The 23,258-nt window shown below is 39.6% G+C and overlaps 6 protein-coding genes across 6 annotated transcripts; all 6 read right to left on the reverse strand.

The window, feature by feature from the left end:
- Positions 1–2,571: 2,571 nt before the first annotated feature.
- On the reverse strand, positions 2,572–2,853 carry LOC125175709 (keratin-associated protein 6-2-like). Its single transcript, XM_047876509.1, has one exon. It carries the CDS (start codon positions 2,851–2,853, stop codon positions 2,572–2,574), a length of 282 nt encoding a protein of 93 aa, XP_047732465.1.
- A 3,908-nt stretch (positions 2,854–6,761) lies between these two features.
- LOC125175721 (keratin-associated protein 21-1-like) lies at positions 6,762–6,989 on the reverse strand. The gene has a single exon (XM_047876534.1). The coding sequence runs from the start codon at positions 6,987–6,989 to the stop codon at positions 6,762–6,764; it is 228 nt and encodes a 75-aa protein (XP_047732490.1).
- A 3,536-nt stretch (positions 6,990–10,525) lies between these two features.
- LOC125175744 (keratin-associated protein 6-2-like) lies at positions 10,526–10,798 on the reverse strand. Its single transcript, XM_047876558.1, has one exon. It carries the CDS (start codon positions 10,796–10,798, stop codon positions 10,526–10,528), a length of 273 nt encoding a protein of 90 aa, XP_047732514.1.
- Positions 10,799–14,711: 3,913 nt separating this feature from the next.
- On the reverse strand, positions 14,712–14,939 carry LOC125175542 (keratin-associated protein 21-2-like). Its single transcript, XM_047876197.1, has one exon. It carries the CDS (start codon positions 14,937–14,939, stop codon positions 14,712–14,714), a length of 228 nt encoding a protein of 75 aa, XP_047732153.1.
- A 3,688-nt stretch (positions 14,940–18,627) lies between these two features.
- Positions 18,628–18,867, reverse strand: LOC125175541 (keratin-associated protein 6-2-like). The gene has a single exon (XM_047876196.1). The coding sequence runs from the start codon at positions 18,865–18,867 to the stop codon at positions 18,628–18,630; it is 240 nt and encodes a 79-aa protein (XP_047732152.1).
- A 3,612-nt stretch (positions 18,868–22,479) lies between these two features.
- LOC125175701 (keratin-associated protein 21-1-like) lies at positions 22,480–22,809 on the reverse strand. The gene has a single exon (XM_047876497.1). It carries the CDS (start codon positions 22,807–22,809, stop codon positions 22,480–22,482), a length of 330 nt encoding a protein of 109 aa, XP_047732453.1.
- Between the last annotated feature and the right edge of the window lie 449 nt (positions 22,810–23,258).

Raw genomic sequence — 23,258 nt, forward strand, 5'->3', positions numbered from 1 at the left:
CTCTATGCCTTTTCTTTGGTCTGGTCACTCAGAAATACGTTATCAGCTATGATTGCTGTTGCTTGTCACCTCACATTAATTTTATCCGTGTATTTGCCATAATCTACTGTCCCTTACATGTAAATTCCGGACCCTTTTTTCACATACTGGTATACCATATCTCTGAGGCCTGGTTGGAATACTGATATTCTGCACCATGTTGTCTTTTGACTGACATCACCCATTTGGTATATTCCAGTCTCCCCTGACCACCACATCTCATTCATCGCTAGAGAAAATATTGTGACCAGGTTTTTCCCCTCCACCTGTCTCATGATGGGGTCCTGACCCACCCACCCACTTTTCCTACGATTTAGTCTTTGGTCTTCCCACCTAGCAAAGAACTTGTGGTTCCCTCCCTCTCTCACTAACTGTGACATTCTACACAATTGTTTATTGACTAAGAGAGTCACAATATTTGTGATTTGAACATATATTTAATGTTACTTCATGAAGACTGTTGTTTGGATATGTAAATGACCTTATAATACTTAAAAAAATCGTATCCCCACATTTTTAAAAATTTCTGTGATGACAAAGGCCATATGAAACAATGAGTAGATTTTCAACCACAAGCAATCATTAGAAGTAGCTTCTCTTCTTTGTAAGACTAAATGTACATTATGCAAAGCAGTCAGTCCTCAGCTCTGACTAACAAATGTTCCATCACTGAAAACTGTCCAACTCTTGAAAGCACCCCGGTTTCCTCACCAGTAAGACACATTATATGCTGGGCATAGCCTCACTCCAGGGCTGACCTTGATGGCAGAACCATCTTCCTTGGAATTGGCCATGTTGTGGAGTCTCCAAACTCCAGGAACCTCAGATTCACACTTTGTGAAGTGACCTTTGTCATGGGGATGAGTCAGTGAGTCATTTTTCACTGCTGGTTGAAATTGACTCTGAAAAGACATTTTTTATTGTAAGATCTACATGTTAGAGTTCTGGAAAGGCATATGAGGAAAAACCCTGAAGTCAGACCCCAACAAACTCGTAGACTCTCAAACTCAGAAAGGACTGGGCTTTTCATCCCATTCTTATCTGCACCGAGTAGGGCACTCAAAGACACCTTTAAAGCACTAGTCCTTGTACTTTCAAACTGGTAGTTATGGCACCACTGATAATACCCAAAACTTAATGAATTTCTCTTTCCTTTTACACTTCCTACTGTCCTTTCTAGACTTTCTTACAACTGCCAAAATTTCAGATGACACAAAACTTCAAAATACTGCCCAGAACTGTATCCAATACTTCAAACTGCACTGTCTTCCCCAGGAGGCTGTTTTATTTCCACCATAACAATCATCCATTTAAATTTATTTTAATTATGGGCACCTGGGTGGCTCAGTCGGTTGAGCATCTGACTTTGGCTCAGGTCATGATCTCACGGTTCGTGAGTTCAAGCCCCGTGTCAGGCTGTGTGCTGACAGCTCAGAGCCTGGAGCCTGCTTCAAATTCTGTGTCTCCCTCTCTCTCTGCTCCTCCCCCGCTCAGGCTCGCTCTCTCTCTCTCTCTCTCTCTCTCTCCCTCTTCTTCAAAAACAAATTTAAAAAAAACATTAAATTTATTTTAATTCTTACTTTTCTTTTTATTATTACCTACTAGAATGTAAACACTCTGACAGCAGGAAACCCGTCTACAATGTTGGACCTGTATCTTCAGTGTGTAAGACAGTTCCCTTTCAAAACTATTCAAAACTATTTGCCAGTTAAGTGACTAATATCAATTTCACAAACTCAATATATGCAAACAAATGTGTTTGCACTTGCATCAAAATGCAGATGACATGATACCACATTTTTATTCTACTTATCCTTTCCTTAGTTATTCATCCATCACCTGAGTCTGCTTCCAATTTCTCATTAATCCTGGGAACTCTCTTCCATTCCATTTATCCTTTAAGTGCTCAAGCCACACCTCCGCTCCTTTGGGCTTCTGTCACAGCCTCCTGAAGAGGTGACATCCCACCTCATCTTTCCCCTTCACCTCCATTCTAGATACAGTGTGATTTTCAGGACTCAGTTCTGAAATACTGTGTGAGGGCTGAGTATGAAGGATGCAAGAAGAATAGGTGGAGAAGACATTATCTCTGATGTACACAAGAGAAGAAATGCTTGTATTGTATCAAGGAGAAAAGTCAAGGGTTCATGAAATATATTGTCAGCTGGATTTCAAGAGACACCATAACACCTCAAAAAAAGGAGTAATTCACAGGCAAGAACACAGAGATGTGTTAGAAGCAAAGAACCATTTTTATTGAGAATAAGGGATTTGCCTAGCTGTGGAATGTTAGGATCATTGCCACAGTCACAAAACAGAATCCAGATTAAGGGAGTAAAGCCCAACATATGGAAAACAGTAAGATGATACTACACAGCCACAAGATGCCATCCTACAAATGTTAATGGTGGTCAAATCTTCTACAAAGCATGCAATTTCTTAGATATAGAAGTCTTGGGGTATGGATTCTTGAATCAGCCTTCTCTTAAGGCATGTCATTTCAGAAACAAGTGGGGTTTGAACAGTGATGTTCTAGCAGCAAGAAGAATAACATCTTCTATAGAAAAATGGCCGGTAGGCACAGCAGCTGGAGCCATAGCCATAGCCACAGCCATATCCAGTGCCATAGCCACAGCAGGAGCCATATCCACAGCCAGAGCCACAGCCATACTGTGAGCCATATCCACAGCCACATCCAGTACCATAGCCACAGCCATAGCCTGTTCCATAACCACAGCCATAATAGGGGCCACATCCACAGCCATAGCCATATCCGCAGCCATAGCCACAGGAGTTGCCGTAGTTGCAACACATCTTGTCAAGAGAAGAGAATTCACGTTGATGGCGAGAGGATGTGGTGAAGTGCATGTCTTCTACTAGCCTTGGACCTTTATATACTGCCAGTAATTGACAGAGCATGCCATTCATCCCCTGACTTACCCAACAAATATGTAAGCAACTATGCTGTGCCAGTAACTGTCAACAACCAGTAATGTCTTGGGTAAAATAAACTGTTTATTTGGGGGTGACTCTCATTTTATTTAAAGAGCAACAATTTTTTTAACTTTATTTATTTTGAGAAATAGAGCATGAGCAGAAGGGAGGCAGAGAGACAGAGGGAGAATCCCAAGCAGGCTCCACTCTGTCAGCACAGAGTCCAATCTCATCAACTCAAGAACCATGAGATCATGACTTGAGCTGAAATCAAGAGTCAGATGCTTACCAGACTGAGCCACCCAGGTGACCCTATTTAGAGGCAGCATTTTAATTTACTCTGCCAAAGAATTATCTCAGTAGCATCATGTGCTCTACATAGAACAGATACCAAACTTCACAACCTCCTATCTTTTAATATATTTCATATAACAAGTTTAGGGGGAATTTAGGAAAATTTTGTCCCTCTTGATCTCTCCTCCTTCTCAAAACATCTACCTCTGCCCTTGGGGAAGGAAATAACTCCCAACTCCTTTCTGGAATCATCACAACTTCTTGGCAGGCTTCTTGCACCCAGATACCTACTGTATATGACTACTGTCTCTTTGTGGGAGAAACCAGGGATGATGATAATATCAGGGCACAGAACAACCCCCAACAACATTGAAAGGTCTAATGTCAGATGTCAATAGTGCTGAGATTCTGAAACCTTGGTTTATAACATCGCATCTATAAATTACGTTCTTTATTTTTTTTCATTTTTTTAATGTTTATTTATTTTTGAGAAAGAGACAGAGCACGAGCAGGGGAGGAGCAGAGAGAGAGGGAGACACAAAATCTGAAGCAGGCTGCAGGCTGCGAGCTGTCATCACAGAGCCTGACGCGGGGTTCAAACTCACAAACCGCAAGATCATGACCTGAGCTAAAGTCAGACGCCCAATGGACTGAGCCACCCAGGTGCCCTAGGTTCTTTCTTTATTGCTGTCTAAGTCCAAATATTCCTTTCTTCTCAACTAAACCAAGCATCTGACCTTTCCATCAGCAGATGTGTAGTTTAAAAAAAAGTTGTTTACTTTTTGTTTGTGATGTTTTTGGTTATTTTTGTTGTCTAAGTCACTATTTTCAGATTCAGGCACAATCCAAAATTTAACTTTTTACTATAACAGCTATGAAATCCATGTTGGAAGTACAAACTCAGGAAGATTATTCCTTCTACTCCACTTTCAAATTTCAACAACAAAGTAATGAGTGCCAACAAGTCCTTTATCAAGTGCTTTCAACAGAGATTTTTCATAAAGCTGCTGATTTCCTTTTCTGAGAACTTTAATTATTAGACATTTTTCCTTCAGTTAAGAATACTTCCAACTGATTTTTCTTATACTGGTCACTGGTCTGTTTGATTGCTATGTGTCATCACTAACAAGAAGCTTAAAGAAAACATATCCCACGCAATTGTTCTTTACCTTTTATTTTCTCTCCTTTTCTGTCAGTCTTGAAATTCGACATGACAAATTCTAATGCAAAGGTTATCTAGAATAGACATGTTAATTTTCAAAAACCCACTTTCTGGTCACAATATGCCTGATCTATTGAAAATCATTCCTATATTTATTGCATTATTTCTAGTACATTTCCATTCAGATCTCTAGATACTGATCCATAACAGCAGAAAAAAATCTATATTTTGTACATCTCTGAGTCACAAGTTCTAAGTAGAGTGCCTGGCATGTAATTTGAAATCAATCAATATTTCCATCGATAAAAACAGATGCATTAAAACAAAATATGTTCTAACATTGGAGTGTTCCCATTTTACTCAAGCTGAAACTTTCAAATGTTCTGTGACTAAGAGAGTCACAAATTTCACATTTTGAAGATATGTGTTAGCTTACAAAGACATATTTCCAGAGGTATTAGTTATCTTAAATGTTTCATAAATGATCGGCACTTCACTACACATGTAAATTTTGATATACATGACTAATTAATGATATTCTGCCCTCCTCCAGAAAGTATTCAATGACAAGGACATAAATGAAACCATAAGTTAAATGTTCAGTGAACTTCATTATTAGAATTCCCTACCCATCTTTGTAGGGTTTCCCCACTCATATTGACCCAAAGGACAGTCAGTCCCCATATCTGACTTAAAGATGTTCCATCTGTGAAAAATGCCCAACTCTTGAAAGAAACCATGTCTCTTCATCAGCAGAACATGTTATATCCTGGGCATAGCCTCACTCCAGGGCTGACCTTGATGGCAGCACTATCTTCCTTGGAATTGGCCATGTTGTGGAGTCTCCAACCTCCAGGTACCTCAGACTCAGACTTTATAATGACCCTTGTCATGGAGATGAGTTAGTGAGTCGCTTTTCACTGCTGGCTGAATTTGACCCTGAAAAATATTTTCTACTGTAGGATCTAAAGGTTAGAGTTCTGGAATGGCACATGAGGAAAGGACATTGAAAACAGACCCCAACAAACTAGTAGGTTCTCAAACTCAGAAAGAACTGGGCTTTACATCCCATTCTTATATCTGTACCAAGTAATGCTGTAAATGCTACCATTAAAGCACAGGTCCTTGCTTTTTTCAACTGAAAATTGTGGCAGCACTGATCATACCCAAAACTTAATGAATTTCTTTTCCACCCTTTGTATTTAGTATTGTCCTTTCTAGTCATTCTGTCAACTTGGATCAGTTCATTTGACACAAAACATCAAAATACCTCCCTGAACTATCTCTTCAATATTTCAACCTTCATTGTCTTCCCCAAGAAGCTGTTTTATTCCCCCCAAGCAAATTATGTGTCTAAATTTGTCACAATTAATTTGTAACATATTTATTAAAACCAACAAGATGTATACACTCTGAGGGTAGGAAATTCATCTACAATTTTTCTACTGTGTATTCAGTGTGTTGGATGGTTCTCTTTCAAACACATTCAAAAGTATTTGTCAATTAAGTAACTTAAATCAATTTCCTCAAACTCAATTTATGCCAACAAATATATTAGCAAATCCATCCAATTCAGATGATATGATACCATGCTTTTCTTCTAACTTACCCTTTCCTTGGTTCTTTACACTTCAGCTGAGGCAGCTTCCAATTTCGCAGAAATACCAGAAACTCTCTTTTCCATCACATTCATCCTTTAAGTGATCAGGCCACACCTCCTTTCCCTCGGGCTTCTGTCACAACCTCCCAAGAGGTGCCATCCCTCCTCGTCCTCATCTTTTCCCTCCACATCCATTCTATCTACAGTGTGATTTCCAGGGCACAGTTCTGCAGTACTGTGCTAGAGATATGAGACTTAGGTGGAGAAGACATTATATCGATGCATGTAAGAGAAGAAATGCTTGTATGATATCCAGAAAGAGACCCGGGTACATGAAATATATTGTCAGCCCAATTTTCAAGAGAGGCCATAACACCTCAAGATATGAGGCTTTCTCAAAAAAGACTAGAGACATTTGATAGAAGGAATTAAACATTTTTATTGAGAATAAGGGATTTGCCCAAATGTGGGATGTTCGAATCCTTGCCACAGTCACAACACAGAATGCATACTAAGGGAGTAAGAACAACACTTTTTGGAAAACTGTTAGATGATACTCGATAGCCTCAAGCCACAAGATGCCATGCTACAAATGTTACTGGAGGTCACATCTTCTATGACACATGAAATGTTCTCGATATATAAATCTCTATATATAAATATAGATCCTTGAATGAGCATTCTCTTAAGGCATGTCATTTCAGAAGCAAGTGGGGCTTGGACAGTGATGTTCTAACAGCAAGAGGAATAACATCTTCTATAGCAAAATGGCTGGTAGCCACAGCAGCTGGAGCCATAGCCATAGCCACAGCCATATCTGGTGCCATAGCCACAGCCATACCCTGAGCCATAACCACAGCCATAACGGAGGCCATAACCACAGCCATAATAGGGACCACATCCACAGCCATAGCCATAGCCACAGCCATAACCACAGGAGTTGCCGTAGTTGCAACACATCTTGTCAAGAGAAGAGAATTCACGTGGGTTGTGAGAGGATGTGGTGAACTGTGTGTCTTCTACTAGCCTTGGACCTTTATATACTGTCAGTAATTGGCAGAACATATCATTCATCCCCTGACATACCCAACAAATATGTAAGCACTTCTGGTATGCCACTCACTGTCAACAATCAATAAATGTCTTGGGAAATGTGACTTCATTCTGTTGGAGTCTCCAGTTATATTTAAAGAACAGCATTCTAATTTGTTCTGCCAAAGAATCTCTCACTAGAATCATGGGCCATACGTAAAACTGGTACCCAACTTCACAACTTACTGTCATTTAACTTACCTTATATATCATCGTTGAGGGACATTTAGGAAAATTTGGTCCTCTTGATCTCTCCTCTTTCCTAAACTATCTACATGTCCCCATAGGGAAGGAAATAACTCCCATCTTCTTTCTGGAATCATTGCAAATTTTTGCCTGCCTGCTCACACCCAGATACCTACTGCAGATACCTACTAGCTCCAAGTGTGATAAACAAGGGTGATGCTAATTCCAGCCAACAGGATAAAGCCCAACAACACTGGAATATCTGCTGCACAATGCCAATAGTGTTGAGATCTAGAAACCTTGGTTTGTAACCTGACATCTATATATTCTCTCTTTATTGGTGTCTAATTCCAAATACTTCCTTTTTTCTCAACTAAACCCTTTATCCAATCATCCCATTACCAGACATGAAGTCAGAAAGAAAGGAAGAAAGAATTAAAGGAAAGAAGGAAGGAAGGAAGGAAGGAAGGAAGGAAGGTGTCCCTGTTTTTTGTTGGTATGGTTGTTTCTTGGGATGTTTCTGCTCATCTTGGGTGTCCTGGCTTTACATCAATCACCTTTCCATGAATCTGGCAGAATCCAAATTTGTATTACTTTTTACTGTGACAACTATAAAATCCAAGCTGGAAGGGAGAACAAACTCAGGAAGATCATTCCTTCTACTCCACGCTAAAATTTCCCATCAACGAAATGTGTGACATCCAGTCTTTTACTCAATGCTTTCAGCTGGGAATTTCATAAAACTGCTGATTTCCTTTCCTGTGATCATTCCTTGGTTGACAGTATTTCCTACTACATTTAGACTGGTCTATCTGATCACTCTGCTGTAATTCATCCCTTACCAGAAGTTTAAGAAAATATACCCACTACAATTGTTCTTTAGATTAATTTTTTCTACTTCTCTACCATTCTTGAAATTCACAACTATAAGCTCTAATGCACAAAATCCCTAAAATACACACTTTGCTTTTCCAGCATGCTCTTTCTTGTCACAATAGTCCTGAACTATTAGAAAAGATGTCTAGCTTTCTTGCAGTATTTCTAGTAACTTTCCATTCAGGTTTCTGAATACAGATCCATAATGGCAGAAAAATAATTTCTTATTCTGTGCACCCCTCTTTCCCGATGAAGTAGAGCCGGGCACATAATTTGAATTCAGTCAATATTTCCCCGGTAAAGAAATGCATTAAAACAAAAAGGTGCTCAAGTGTTGGTGTGACATTAGAAGTTATAAGATAATTCAATATATTATCACCATGTTCTCATTCCAATCTACTCTTTCTATCCTGAAAGTGTCAAAAGTTTTTAACTAGTGAGACTCAAATATCACATTTTGAGGATACTTGTCAGTTTATGAACACCTTGTCACAGAGGTGCAAGTTATCTTATATATCTAATAAATATTCGACCCTTTATGGATATGTAAATTGTGATATAAACGCCTAACTGATGATGTTCTTCCCTCCTTCAGAAAGCCTTCAAAGACAAGGAACAATATGGAACAATGAATAGACTTTAACAAACTGTAATTATTGGAATTCCTTCCCCTGTCTGTAGGATTTACCCACCCTTGACTAACCCAGAGCACAGGCAGTCCTCAGAACAGACTTAGGATGTTCCATATTGAAAACTTCAAACCCTTGACAGAAGCCCTGTTTCTTCCACAGCAGGACACTTAATATCCTGGGCATAGCCTCATGCCAGAGCTGACCTTGATGGCAGGGTTATCTTCCTTGGAATTGGCCATGTTGTGGATGGAGGCTTTTAGCTCCAGTGTCCTCAGACTCAGACTTTCTGCAGTGACTTTTGTCATGGAGATGAGACAGTGAGTCATTTATTCTGCTGGTAGAAATTGAGTCTGAAGAGACTTTTTTCTGATGTATGCTCTAACATACATGTTAGAGCTCTGGAAGGCACAAGAGGAAAAGGCACATGAGGAAAAGACACTTTGGTAAGAACCCAACACAATTGTAAGCTCGCAAACTCCCAAACTATCCCTTGCTTTTTTCCACTACAAATTGTGGCACCACCAATCAAACCCCAACCTTCATGAATTTCTCTTTCCCTTTATATTACAAGTGTTCTCTCTAGTATTTCTTTCAAATAGCATCAGTTCTTTTGACACAAAATGTCAAAATACCTTCTTGAACTATCTCCTCAATCCTTCAGCCTGCAATCTCTTCCCAAGTAAGATGTTTTATTGCCTCCATAAGGATGATCTCTCCAAATTAACTTCAACTAATTCCTACTTATTTTTAAATATCGCCATTAGAATGTCAACACACTGAGAGCAAGAAAGTACTCCACACTTTTCCCCCTGTATCTTCAGTGTGTAAGATAGTTCCCTTTCAAAAGCATTCTAAACTATTTGTGAGTTAAGTGACTGAAATCAATTTCCCCACTCTCAATATATGCCAACAAATACATCCGGACTTCCATTAAATTACAGATGATACAATACCACATCTTTTTTCTAAATTATTCTTTCCTTAGTTCATTAGACAACTGAGTCCATTTCTAATTTCTCATTAATCTGGAAACTCTCTCTTCCATTCCATTCATCCTTGAAGTACTCAGGCCACACCTCCTCTCCCTGGAGCTTGTCTCACAACCTCCAAAAGAGGGAACATCCCTCCTTGCCTTTCCCCTCCACCTCCATTCTACCTACATAGAGTGTGATTTCCAGATGAAAGTTCTGAAATATCTGTGATTTGTGTTGAGGTGTGAGGGCCTGGGCATGAGGGGTGCAAGGCACAGGTAGAAAAGGCATTTTCTCTGATGCACATAAGAGAAGAAACGCTTGCATTATATGAAGGAAGAGCCCTCATGTGCATGAAAAATATTGTCACCTAGATTTTTAAGAGAAGTCATAATACCTCAAGAAAAGGAGTAATTCACAAGCAAGAACACAGAGATATATTAGAAGCAAAGAATCATTTTTATTGAGAATAAGGAATTTGCCCAACTGTGGGGTGTTAGGCTTGTTGCCACAGTCAGATGACAGAATCCAGAGTAAAGGAATAAACACCAACATTTAGAAAACAGTCAGATGATACCACACAGCCTTGAGGTACAAGATGCCATTCTAGAAATGTTGCTTGGAGGTGAGAGTCTCTGTGAAGCATGCAATTTCTTGGATATAGAAAATGTGAGGTATGAATCCTTGATTCAGCCCTCTCATTAGATGTGTCTTATTTAGAGGACAATGGGGTGATGTTCTAGCAGCAGGAAGAATAACATCTTCTATAGCAAAATGGCCAGTAACCATTGCAGCCGGAGCCATAGCAGCCGGAGCCATAGCCACAACCACAGCCATATCTGGGGCCGTAGCCACAGCAGGAGCCATATCCACAGCCAGAGCCACAGCCATACCAGGAGCCATATCCACAGCCATAGCCAGGTCCATAACTCCAGCTGTAATAGGGGCCATAGCCACAGCCGTAGCCATAGCCACAGCCATAGCCACAAGAGTTGCCGTAGTTGCAACACATCTTGTCAAGAGAAGAGAATTCACGTGGGTTGTGAGAGGATGTGGTGAACTGTGTGTCTTCTACTAGCCTTGGACCTTTATATACTGTCAGTAATTGGCAGAACATACCATTCATCCCCTGACATACCCAACAAATATGTAAGTACTTCTGGTATGCCACTCACTGTCAACAATCAATAAAAGTCTTGGGAAATGTGACTTCATTCTGTTGAGGTCTCCAGTTATATTTAAAGAACAGCACTTTAATTTGCTCTGCCAAAGAATTCTCTCACTAGAATCATGAGCCATACATAAAACTGGTACCCAGCTTCACAACTTGTTGTCATTTAATTTACCTTATGTTCATGGTTGAGGGACATTTAGGAAAATTTTCTCCTCTTGATCTTTCCTCTTTCCTAAACTATCTACCTGTCCCCATAGGGAAGGAAATAACTCCCATCTTCTTTCTGGAATCATTGCAAATTTTTGCCTGCCTGCTCACACGCAGATACCTACTGCAGATGCCTACTAGCTCCAAGTGTGATAAACAAGGGAAGATGGTAATTCCAGTCATCAGAACAAAGCCCAACAACACTGGAACTTCTGCTGTACAATACCAATAGTGTTGAAATCTAGAAACCTTGGTTTGAATCTCACATCTCTATATTCTCTCTTTATTGGTGTCTAATTGCAAATAATTCCTTTTTTTCTTAACTAAAGTCTTTATCCAATCATTCCATTACCAGACATGAAGTCAAAAAGAAAGGAAGGAAGGAAGGAAGGAAGGTAGCAAGGAAGGAAGGAAAGAAGAAATGAGAAAGAAAGAAAGAAAGAAAGAAAGAAAGAAAGAAGAAAGATACGAAGGAAGGAAGGGAGGAAGGAAGGAAAGAAGGAAGGGAGAAATGGAGGTGTCTCTGCTTTTTGTTTGTATGGTTGTTTCTTGGGATATTTATGCTCTTCTTGGTTGTCTATGCTTTACATCAATCACCATTTTATGAATCTGGCAATCCAAAATTGGATTACTTTTTACTGTGACAACTAAAAAATGCAAGTTGCAAGGGAGTACAAACCCAGGAGGATCATTCCTTCTACTCCTCGCTAAAATTTCCCATCAAAGAAATGTGGGACATCCAGTCTTTTCCTGAAAGCTTTCACCTGGGAATTTCATAAAACTGCTGATTTCCTTTCCTGTGATCTTTCCTTAGTAGACATTTTTCCTTCAGTTGACAGTATTTCCTACTACTTTTAGACTGGGGTATGTGATCCCTCTGCTGTGATTCATCCCTTACAACAAATTTAAGGAAAATATGTCCACTACAATTGTTCTGTAGCTTAATTTTTGCTACTTGTCTACCATTCTTGAAATTTACAACTATAAGCACTAATGCACAAAATCCCTAGAATACACACTTTGCTTTTCTAACACCCTCTTTCTTGTCACAATACTCCTGACCTATTGAAAAAGTTTTCTAGCTCTATTGCATTTTTTCTAGTACCTTTCCATTCAGGTTTCTGAATACAGATGTATAATGAGAAAAAAAAAAGTCTCTTATTCTGTGCACACTTCCTTCCAGATGAAGTACAGCACTGCCCACAATTTGAATTTCGTCAGTATTTGTCCAACTAAAAAATGCATTAGAACAAAATCGTGTTCAAATATTGGTGTGCCATTTAGAAGTTATAAAATAATTCAATATATATCGCAATATTCTCATTCCTTTCAACCCAAAAATCTCCAATATTCTTGGACTAAGAGACTCTCAAATTTCACACCTTAAAGATAAATGTCTGGGGGTTGCTGGATGGCTAGTTGATTAACTGTCCAACCTCAGCTCAGGTGATGATCTTACGGTTTGTGAGTTCGAGCCCCGTGTAGTGCTCTGTGCTGACAGCCTGGAGACTGAAGCCTGATGCAGATTCTGTGTCTCTTTCTCACTCTGCCCCTCCCACACTGACACTCTGTCTCTCAAAAAAAAAAAAAAATAAAATAACTATATGAAAAAAATCCAAATAAATAAATAAATAAAGTTTTCTGTTAGGGAACACATAGTTCCATATGTTCTTCTATGCCTTATAAATAACCAGAACTTTACTAGATATGTAAATTATAATATACGTGCCTAATTGATGACATTCTTCCCTCCTTTAGAAGCCTTCAAAGACAAGGAACATAATGGAACAACGAGTAGATTTTCATCAAACTGTAATTTATAGAATTCTTTTTCTTGTTCATAGGATGTACCCATCCTAGACTAACTCAGAGCACACTCAGTCATCACATCAGATTTAGACTATCCCATGTGTTCCAGATTTAGACTATCCCATATATTCCATCCATTGAGAGAAGGCTTAATTCTTCATCAGCAGGAAACTTACTATACTGGGCATAGCCTCCATCCGGGGCTGACCTCGATGGCAAGGCCATCCTCCTTGGAATTTGACATGGTTTAGAGTCTCCTGGCTCTACGATCCTCACACTCAGACTTTGTGCACTCACCTTTGCCATGCATATGAGTCAGTGATTGGTTTTTCACCGCTGGTTGAATTTGAGTCTGAAATACATTTTCTATTGTAGGATATAAAGGTGAGAGCTCTGCAATGGCACCTGAGGAAAGGACACTGAAGTCAGACCCCAACAAACGGAAGGTTCTCAAACTCAGAAAGGAATGGGCTTCTCATCCCATTCTTGTATACGCACCAGGGAAGACACTAAAGGACACCATTAAAGCCCTACTCCTTCCTCTTTTCAACTGAAAATTGTGGCACCATTGATCATACCCAACACATAATGAATTTCTCTTCCCCTTTCTGCTTGGTACTGCCCTTTCTGGCCATTCTTTCAACTTGATCAGTTCGTTTGACACCAAACATCAAAGTACCACCCCAAACTATCTCTCCAATATTTAATGAACCTTCTTTCTCTTCCCGAGGAAGCTGTTTTATTCTCTCCAAGCAAATTATGTGTCTAAATTTGTCATAATTAATTTGTAACATATTTATTAACACCAACAAAATGTAAACACTCTGAGAGTAGGAAATTCATCTGCCATTTTTCTTCTATGTATTCAGTGTGTCGGATGGTTCTCTTTCAAACACATTCAGAAGTATTTGTCAGTTAAGTGACTTAAATCAATTTCTTCAAACTCATTTTATGCCAACATATATATTAGCAAATCCGTCCATCTCAGATGATATGATACCATGCTTTGCTTCTAACGTACCCTTTCCTTGCTTCTTTACACTTCAGCTGAGGCAGCTTTCAATTTCTCATGAATGCCAGAAACTCTCTCTTCCATCACATTCATCCTTTAAGTGATCAGGCCACACCCCCTTCCCCTTGGGCTTCTGTCACAACCTCCCAGGAGGTGCCATCCCTCCTAGTCCTCACCTTTTCCCTCCACATCCTTCTACCTACAGTGTGATTTCCAGGGCACAGTTCTGCAGTACTGTGCTAGAGATATGAGACTTAGGTGGAGAAGACATTATATCGATGCATGTAAGAGAAGAAATGCTTGTATGATATCCAGAAAGAGACCCGGGTACATGAAATATATTGCCAGCCCAATTTTCAAGAGTGGCCATAACACCTCAAGAAATGAGGCTTTCTCAAGAGAGACTAGAGACATTTGATAGATGGAATGAAACATTTTTATTGAGTTAAGGGATTTGCTCAAATGTGGGATGTTTGGATCCTTGCACAGTCACAACACAGATTCCATACTAAGGGAGTAAGACCAACACTTTGTGAAAAACTGTTAGATGATACTCCATAGCCTCAAGCCACAAGATGCCATGCTACAAATGTTACTGGAGGTCATATCTTCTATGACACATGCAATGTTCTCAATATATAAATCTTGGGGTATAGATACTTGAATGAGCCTTCTCTTAAGGCGTGTCATTTCCGAAGCAAGTGGGATTTGGACAGTGATCTTCTAGCAGCAAGAAGAATAACATCTCCTATGGTAAAGTGGCCGGTAGCCACAGCAGCTGGAGCCATATCCACAGCCAGAGCCACAGCAGGAACCATATCCACAGCCGTATCCTGAGCCATTGCCACAGCCATAACGCAGGCCATAACCACAGCCATAATAGGGACCACAACCACAGCCATAGCCATATCCACAGCCATAACCACAGGAGTTGCCATAGTTGCAACACATCTTGTCAAGAGAAGAGAATTCACGTGGGTTGTGAGAGGATGTGGTGAATTTTGTGTCTTCTACTAGCCTTAGACCTTTATATACTGTCAGTAATTGGCAGAACATACCATTCATCCCCTGACATACCCAACAAATATGTAAGCACTTCTGGTATGCCACTCACTGTCAGCAATCAATAAAAGTCTTGGGAAATGTGACTTCATTCTGTTGGAGTCTCCAGTTCCATTTGAAGAACAGCATTTAATTTGCTCTGCCAAAGAATTCTCTCACTAGAATCATGGGCCATATATAAAACTGGTATGCATCTTCACAACTTGTTGTCATTTAATTTACCTTATGTATCATTGTTGAGGGACATTTAGGGAAATTTTGTCCTCTTGATCTTTCCTCTTTCCTAAACTATCTACCTGTCCCCATAGAGAAGGAAATAACTCCCATCTCCTTTCTGGAATCATTGCAAATTTTTGCCTGCCTGCTCACACCCAGATACCTACTGCAGATATCTACTAGCTCCAAGTGTGATAAACGAGGGTGATGCTAATTCCAGTCATCAGAACAAAGCCCAACAACACTGGAACTTCTGCTGTACCAGAAGTGCCAATAGTGTTGAGATCTAGAAACCTTGGTTTGAATCTCACATCTCTATATTCTCTCTTTATTGGTGTCTAATTCCAAATAATTCCTTTTTTTCTTAACTAAAGCCTTTATCCAATTATTCCATTACCAGACATGAAGTCAGAAAGAAAGGAAGAAAGGATGAAAGAATTAAAGGAAGGAAGGAAGGAAGGAAGGAAGGAAGAAATTAGAAAGAAAGAAATAATGAGAAAGAAAGAAAAAGAAAGAAAGAAAGAAAGAAAGAAAGGGAGAGAGACTTAGAGAGGAAAGAAGCAAGGAAGGAAGGAAGGAAGGGAGGGAGGAAGGGAGGAAGGGAGGAAGGGAGGAAGGGAGGAAAGAAAGAAGGAAAGTGTCTTTGTTTTTTGTTTGTATGGTTGTTTCTTGGGATATTTCTACTTATCTTCGTTTTCTAGGTTTTACATGAATCACCATTTTATGAATCTGGCAGACTCCAAAATTTGCATTATTTTTACAGTGACCACTATAAAATCCAAGCTGGAAGGGAGTACAAACTCAGGAATATCATTCCTTCTACTCCACGATAAAATTTCCCATCAAAGAAATGAGTGACATCCATTTTTTCCTGAATGCTTTCAACTGGGAATTTCATAAAACTGCTGATTTCTCTTCTTGTGATCTTTCCTTGGTAGACATCTTGCCTTCAGTTAAGTGTATGTCCTACAACTTTTAGACTGGTGTATCTAATCACTCTGATGTGATTCAACCATTACAAAAATTTTAAGGAAAATATAGCCACTACAATTGTTCTTTAGCTTAACTTTCTCTACTTTTCTACCATTCTTGAAATTCACAACTCTAAACTCTAATGCACAAAATCCCTAGATTACACACGTTGCTTTTCTAACACCCTGTTTTGTGACACAATACTCCTGAACTATTGGAAAAGTTTCTTACCTTTCTTGCATAGTTTCTAGTACCTTTCCAGTCAGTTTTCTGAATACAGATCCATAATGGCAGAAAAATAATCTCTTCTTCTGTGCACCCATCTTTCCCTATGAAGTAGAGCCTCGTACATAATTTGAATTCCGTCAATATTTCCCCAGTAAAGAAATGCATTAAAACAAAAAGGTGTTCAAGTGTTTTATGCCAGTACAAGTTATCAGATAATTCTATATATTATCACAATGATCTCATTCCATTCAACCTTGAGTCTCAAATGTTTTTAAGTAGTGAGTCTTAAATCTCACATTTTGAGTATAGTTGTCAGTTTATGAACACCTTGTTCCAGATCTATAAGTTATCTTATATACCTGATAAATTATCGACCCTTTATGGATATGTAAATTGTGATATAAACGCCTAACTGATGATGTTCTTCCCTCCTTCAGAAAGCCTTCAAAGACAAGGAACAATATGGAACAATGAGTAGATTTTTAACAAACTGTAATTATTGGAATTCCTTCTCCTGTCTGTAACATCTACCCACCCCTTGACTAACCCAGAGCACAGGCAGTCCTCAGAACAGACTTAGGATGTTCCATATTGAAAACTTCCAACCCGTGACAGAAGCCTTGATCCTTCCACAGCAGGACACTTAATATCCTGCGCATAGCCTCATGCCAGGGATGACTTTGATGGCACGGTTAACTTCCTTGGAATTGGCCATGTTGTGGATGGAGACCTTTAGCTCCAGTGTCCTCAGACTCAGACTTTCTGCAGTGACTTTTGTCATGGAGATGAGACAGTGAGACATTCTTTCTGCTGGTAGAAATTGACTCTGAAGACACTTTTTTCTGATGTATGCTCTAACTGTTAGAGTTCTGGAAGGCATATGAGAAAAAGACACTTTGGTAAGAACCCAACACAATAGCAAGCTCGCAACTCCCAAAATATCCCTTGCTTTTTTCCACTACAAATTGTGCCCCACCAATCATACCCCAACCTTCATGAATTTCTCTTTCCCTTTATATTACAACTGTTCTTTCTAGTATTTCTTTCAAATGGCATCAGTTCATTTGACACAAAATGTCAAACTACCTCCATGAACTATCTCCTCAATCCTTCAGCCTGCAATCTCTTCCCAAGTAAGATGTTTTATTGCCTCCATAGGGATGATCTCTCTAAATTAATTTCAACTAATTATTACTTGCTTTAAATATACCCATTAGAATGTCAACACTCTGAGCGCAAGAAAGTACTCCACAATTGTCCCCCTGTATCTTCAGAGTGTAGGATAGTTCTCTTTCAAAAACATTCTAAACTATTTGTGACTAAGTGACTGAAATCAATTTCCTCACTAGCAATATATGCCAACAAATACATCCGGACTTCCATTAAATTACAGATGATACAATACCACATCTTTTTTCTAAATTATTCTTTCCTTGGTTCATTAGACACCCGAGTCCATTTCTAATTTCTCATTAATCTGGAAACTCTCTCTTCCATTCCATTCACCCTTGAAGTACTCAGGCCACACCTCCTCTCCCTGGAGCTTGTCTCACAACCTCCAAAAGAGGGAACATCCCTCCTTGCCTTTCCCCTCCACCTCCATTCTACCTACATAGAGTGTGATTTCCAGATGAAAGTTCTGAAATATCTGTGATTTGTGTTGAGGTGTGAGGGCCTGGGCATGAGGGGTGCAAGGCACAGGTAGAAAAGGCATTTTCTCTGATGCACATAAGAGAAGAAACGCTTGCATTATATGAAGAAAGAGCCTTCATGTGCATGAAAAATACTGTCACCTAGATTTTCAAGTGGAGTCATAACACCTCAAAAAAGGAGTAATTCATAAGCAAAATCACAGAGATATATTGGAAACAAAGAATCATTTTTATTGGGAATAAGGAATTTGCCCAACTGTGGGGTGTTAGGCTTGTTGCCACAGTCAGATGACAGAATCCAGAGTAAGGGAACAAAGACCAACATTTAGAAAACAGTCAGATGATACCACACAGCCTTGAGGCACAAGATGCCATTCTAGAAATGTTGCTTGGAGGTGAGAGTCTCTGTGAAGCATGCAATTTTGTGGATATAGAAAATGTGAGGTATGAATCCTTGATTCAGCCCTCTCATTAGATGTGTCATATTTAGAGGACAATGGGGAGATGTTCTAGCAGCAAGAAGAATAACATCTTCTATAACAAAATGGCCGGTAACCAAAGCAGCCGGAACCATAGCCACAACCACAGCCATATCTGGGGCCGTAGCCACAGCAGGAGCCACAGCCATACCAGGAGCCATATCCACAGCCATAGCCAGGTCCATAACTCCAGCTGTAATAGGGGCCATAGCCACAGCCGTAGCCATAGCCACAGCCATAGCCACAAGAGTTGCCGTAGTTGCAACACATCTTGTCAAGAGAAGAGAATTCACGTGGGTTGTGAGAGGATGTGGTGAACTGTGTGTCTTCTACTAGCCTTGGACCTTTATATACTGTCAGTAATTGGCAGAACATACCATTCATCCCCTGACATACCCAACAAATATGTAAGCACTTCTGGTATGCCACTCACTGTCAACAATCAATAAAAGTCTTGGGAAATGTGACTTCATTCTGTTGAGGTCTCCAGTTATATTTAAAGAACAGCATTTTAATTTGCTCTGCCAAAGAATTCTCTCACTAGAATCATGGGCCATACATAAAACTGGTACCCAGCTTCACAACTTGTTGTCATTTAATTCACCTTATGTTCATCGTTAAGGGACATTTAGGAAAATTTGGTCCTCTTGATCGCTCCTCTTTCCTAAGCTATCTACCTATCCCCATAGGGAAGGAAATAACTCCCATCTTCTTTCTGGAATCATTGCAAATTTTTGCCTGCCTTCTCACACCCAGATACCTACTGCAGATACCTACTAGCTCCAAGTGTGATAAACAAGGGAAGATGGTAATTCCAGTCATCAGAACAAAGCCCAACAACACTGGAACTTCTGCTGTACAATACCAATAGTGTTGAGATCTAAAAACCTTGGTTTGAATCTCACATCTCTATATTCTCTCTTTATTGGTGTCTAATTCCAAATACTTCCTTTTTTTCTTAACTAAAGTCTTTATCCAATCATTCCATTACCAGACATGAAGTCAAAAAGAAAGGAAGGAAGGAAGGAAGGAAGGAGAAAAGGAAAGAAAGAAAGAAAGAAAGAAAGAAAGAAAGAAAGAGGGAAAGAAAGAAAGAAGAAAGATACAAAGGAAGGAAGGAAGGAAGGAAGGAAGGAAGCAAGGGAGGGAGGGAGAAGTGGAGGTGTCTCTGGTTTTTGTTTGTATGGTTGTTTCTTGGAATATTTCTGCTCATCTTGGTTGTCTATGCTTTACATCAATCACCATTTTATGAATCTGGCAGAATCCAAAATTGGATTACTTTTTACTGTGACAACTAAAAAATCCAAGCTGAAAGGGAGTACAAACCCAGGAGGATCATTCCTTCTACTCCTCGCTAAAATTTCCCATCAAAGAAATGTGGGACATCCAGTCTTTTCCTGAATGCTTTCACCTGGGAATTTCATAAAACTGCTGATTTCCTTTCCTGTGATCTTTCCTTAGTAGACATTTTTCCTTCAGTTGACAGTATTTCCTACGACTTTTAGACTGGGGTATGTGATCCCTCTGCTGTGATTCATCCCTTACAAGGATTTGAAGGAAAATATGTCCACTACAATTGTTCTGTAGCTTAATTTTTGCTACTTGTCTACCATTCTTGAAATTTACAACTATAAGCACTAATGCACAAAATCCCTAGAATACACACTTTGCTTTTCTAACACCCCCTTTCTTGTCACAATACTCCTGACCTATTGAAAAATTTTTCTAGCTCTATTTCATTATTTGTAGTACCTTTCCATTCAGGTTTCTGAATACAGATGCATAATGGCAGAAAAAAAAGTCTTTTATTCTGTGCACCCCTCTTTCCAGATGAAGTAGAGCCTGGCACATAATTTGAATTCCGTCAATATTTCCCCAGTAAAGAATTGCATTAAACAAAATTGTGTTCAAATGTTGGTGTGCCATTAGAAGTTATAAGATAATTCAATATATTATCACCATGTTCTCATTCCATTCAACCTTGAGTCTCAAATGATTATGTAGTGACTCTTAAACTCACATTTTGAGTATTGTTGTCAGTTTATGAACACCTTGTTCCAGATCTACAAGTTTTCTTATATACCTGATAAATTATCGACCCTTTATGGATATGTAAATTGTGATATAAACGCCTAACTGATGATGTTCTTCCCTCCTTCAGAAAGCCTTCAAAGACAGGGAACATAATGGAGCAATGAGTAGATTTTAAAAAACTGTAACTATTAGAATTGCTTTTCCTTGTCTGTAGGATTTACCCACCCTTGACTAACCCAGAGCACAGGCACCCCCAGAACAGATTTAGGATGTTCCATATTGAAAACTTCAAACCCGTGACAGAAACCCTGATCCTTCCACAGCAGGACACTTAATATCCTGCGCATAGCCTCATGCCAGGGATGACTTTGATGGCACGGTTAACTTCCTTGGAATTGGCCATGTTGTGGATGGAGACCTTTAGCTCCAGTGTCCTCAGACTCAGACTTTCTGCAGTGACTTTTGTCATGGAGATGAGACAGTGAGTCATTCTTTCTGCTGGTAGAAATTGACTCTGAAGACACTTTTTTCTGATGTACGCTCTAACTGTTAGAGTTCTGGAAGGCACATGAGAAAAAGACACTTTGGTAAGAACCCAACACAATAGCAAGCTCGCAACTCCCAAACTCCCTTGCTTTTTTCCACTACAAATAGTAGCACCACCAATCAAACCCCAACCTTCATGAATTTCTCTTTCCCTTTATATTACAACTGTTCCTTCTAGTATTTCTTTCAAATGGCATCAGTTCATTTGACACAAAATGTCAAAATACCTCCTTGAACTATCTCCTCAATCCTTCAGCCTGCAATCTCTTCCCAAGTAAGATGTTTTATTGCCTTCCTAGAGATGATCTCTCCAAATTAACTTCAACTAATTCTTACTTACTTTTAAATATCGCCATGAGAATGTCAACACTCTGAGACAAAGAAACTACTCAAAATTTTCCTCCTGTATCTTCAGAGTGTAGGATAGTTCCCTTTCAAAAACATTCTAAACTATTTGTGACTAAGTGACTGAAATCAATTTCCTCACTAGCAATATATGCCAACAAATACATCTGGACTTCAATTAAATTACAGATGATACAATACCACAACTTTCTTCTAAATTATCCTTTCCTTGGTTCATTAGACACCCGAGTCCATTTCTAATTTCTCATTAATCTGGAAACTCTCTCTTCCATTCCATTCACCCTTGAAGTACTCAGGCCACACCTCCTCTCCCTGGAGCTTGTCTCACAACCTCCAAAAGAGGGAACATCCCTCCTTGCCTTTCCCCTCCACCTCCATTCTACCTACATAGAGTGTGATTTCCAGATGAAAGTTCTGAAATATCTGTGATTTGTGTTGAGGTGTGAGGGCCTGGGCATGAGGGGTGCAAGGCACAGGTAGAAAAGGCATTTTCTCTGATGCACATAAGAGAAGAAACGCTTGCATTATATGAAGGAAGAGCCCTCATGTGCATGAAAAATATTGTCACCTAGATTTTTAAGAGAAGTCATAATACCACAAAAAAGGAGTAATTCACAAGCAAGAACATAGAGATACATTAGAAGTAAAGAATCATTTTTATTGAGAATAAGGAATTTGCCCAACTGTGGGGTATTAGGCTTGTTGCCACAGTCAGATGACAGAATCCAGAGTAAAGGAATAAACACCAACATTTAGAAAACAGTAAGATGATACCACACAGCCTTGAAGCACAGGATGCCATTCTAGAAATGTTGCTTGGAGGTGTGAGCCTCTGTGTAGCATTCAATTTCTTGGATATAGAAAATGTGAGGTATGAATCCTTGATTCAGCCCTCTCATTAGATGTGTCTTATTTAGAGGACAATGGGGAGATGTTCTAGCAGCAAGAAGAATAACATCTTCTATAGCATAATGGACGGTAACCATAGCAGCCGGAGCCATAGCCACAGTAGGAACCATATCCACAGCCATACCGGGAGCCATATCCACAGCCATAGCCCATACCACAGCCACAGCCATAACCAGGTACATAACTACAGCCATAATAGGGGTGATAGCCACAGCCGTAGCCATAGCCACAACCATAGCCATAGCGATAGCCAGGTCCATAACTATAGCCATAATAGGGGCCATAGCCACAGCCGTAGCCATAGCCACAGCCATAGCCACAGCCATAGCCACAAGAGTTGCCGTAGTTGCAACACATCTTGTCAAGAGAAGAGAATTCACGTGGGTGTGAGAGGATGTGGTGAACTGTGTGTCTTCTACTAGCCTTGGACCTTTATATACTGTCAGTAATTGGCAGAACATACCACTCATCCCCTGACATACCCAACAAATATGTAAGCACTTCTGGTATGCCACTCATTGTCAACAATCAATAAAAGTCTTGGGAAATGTGACTTCATTCTGTGAGGTTTCCAGTTATATTTAAAGAACAGCATTTTAATTTGCTCTGCCAAAGAATTCTCTCACTAGAATCATGGGCCATACATAAAACTGGTACCTACCTTCACAACTTGTTGTCATTTAATTCACCTTATGTTCATCGTTGAGGGACATTTAGGAAATCTTGTCCTCTTAATCTCTCCTCTTTCCTAAACTATCTACCTGTCCCCATAGGGAAGGAAATAACTCCCATCTTCTTTCTGGAAT

The sequence above is a fragment of the Prionailurus viverrinus genome, chromosome C2, assembly GCF_022837055.1.
Source record: "Prionailurus viverrinus isolate Anna chromosome C2, UM_Priviv_1.0, whole genome shotgun sequence".
Taxonomy (NCBI): Eukaryota; Metazoa; Chordata; class Mammalia; order Carnivora; family Felidae; genus Prionailurus; species Prionailurus viverrinus.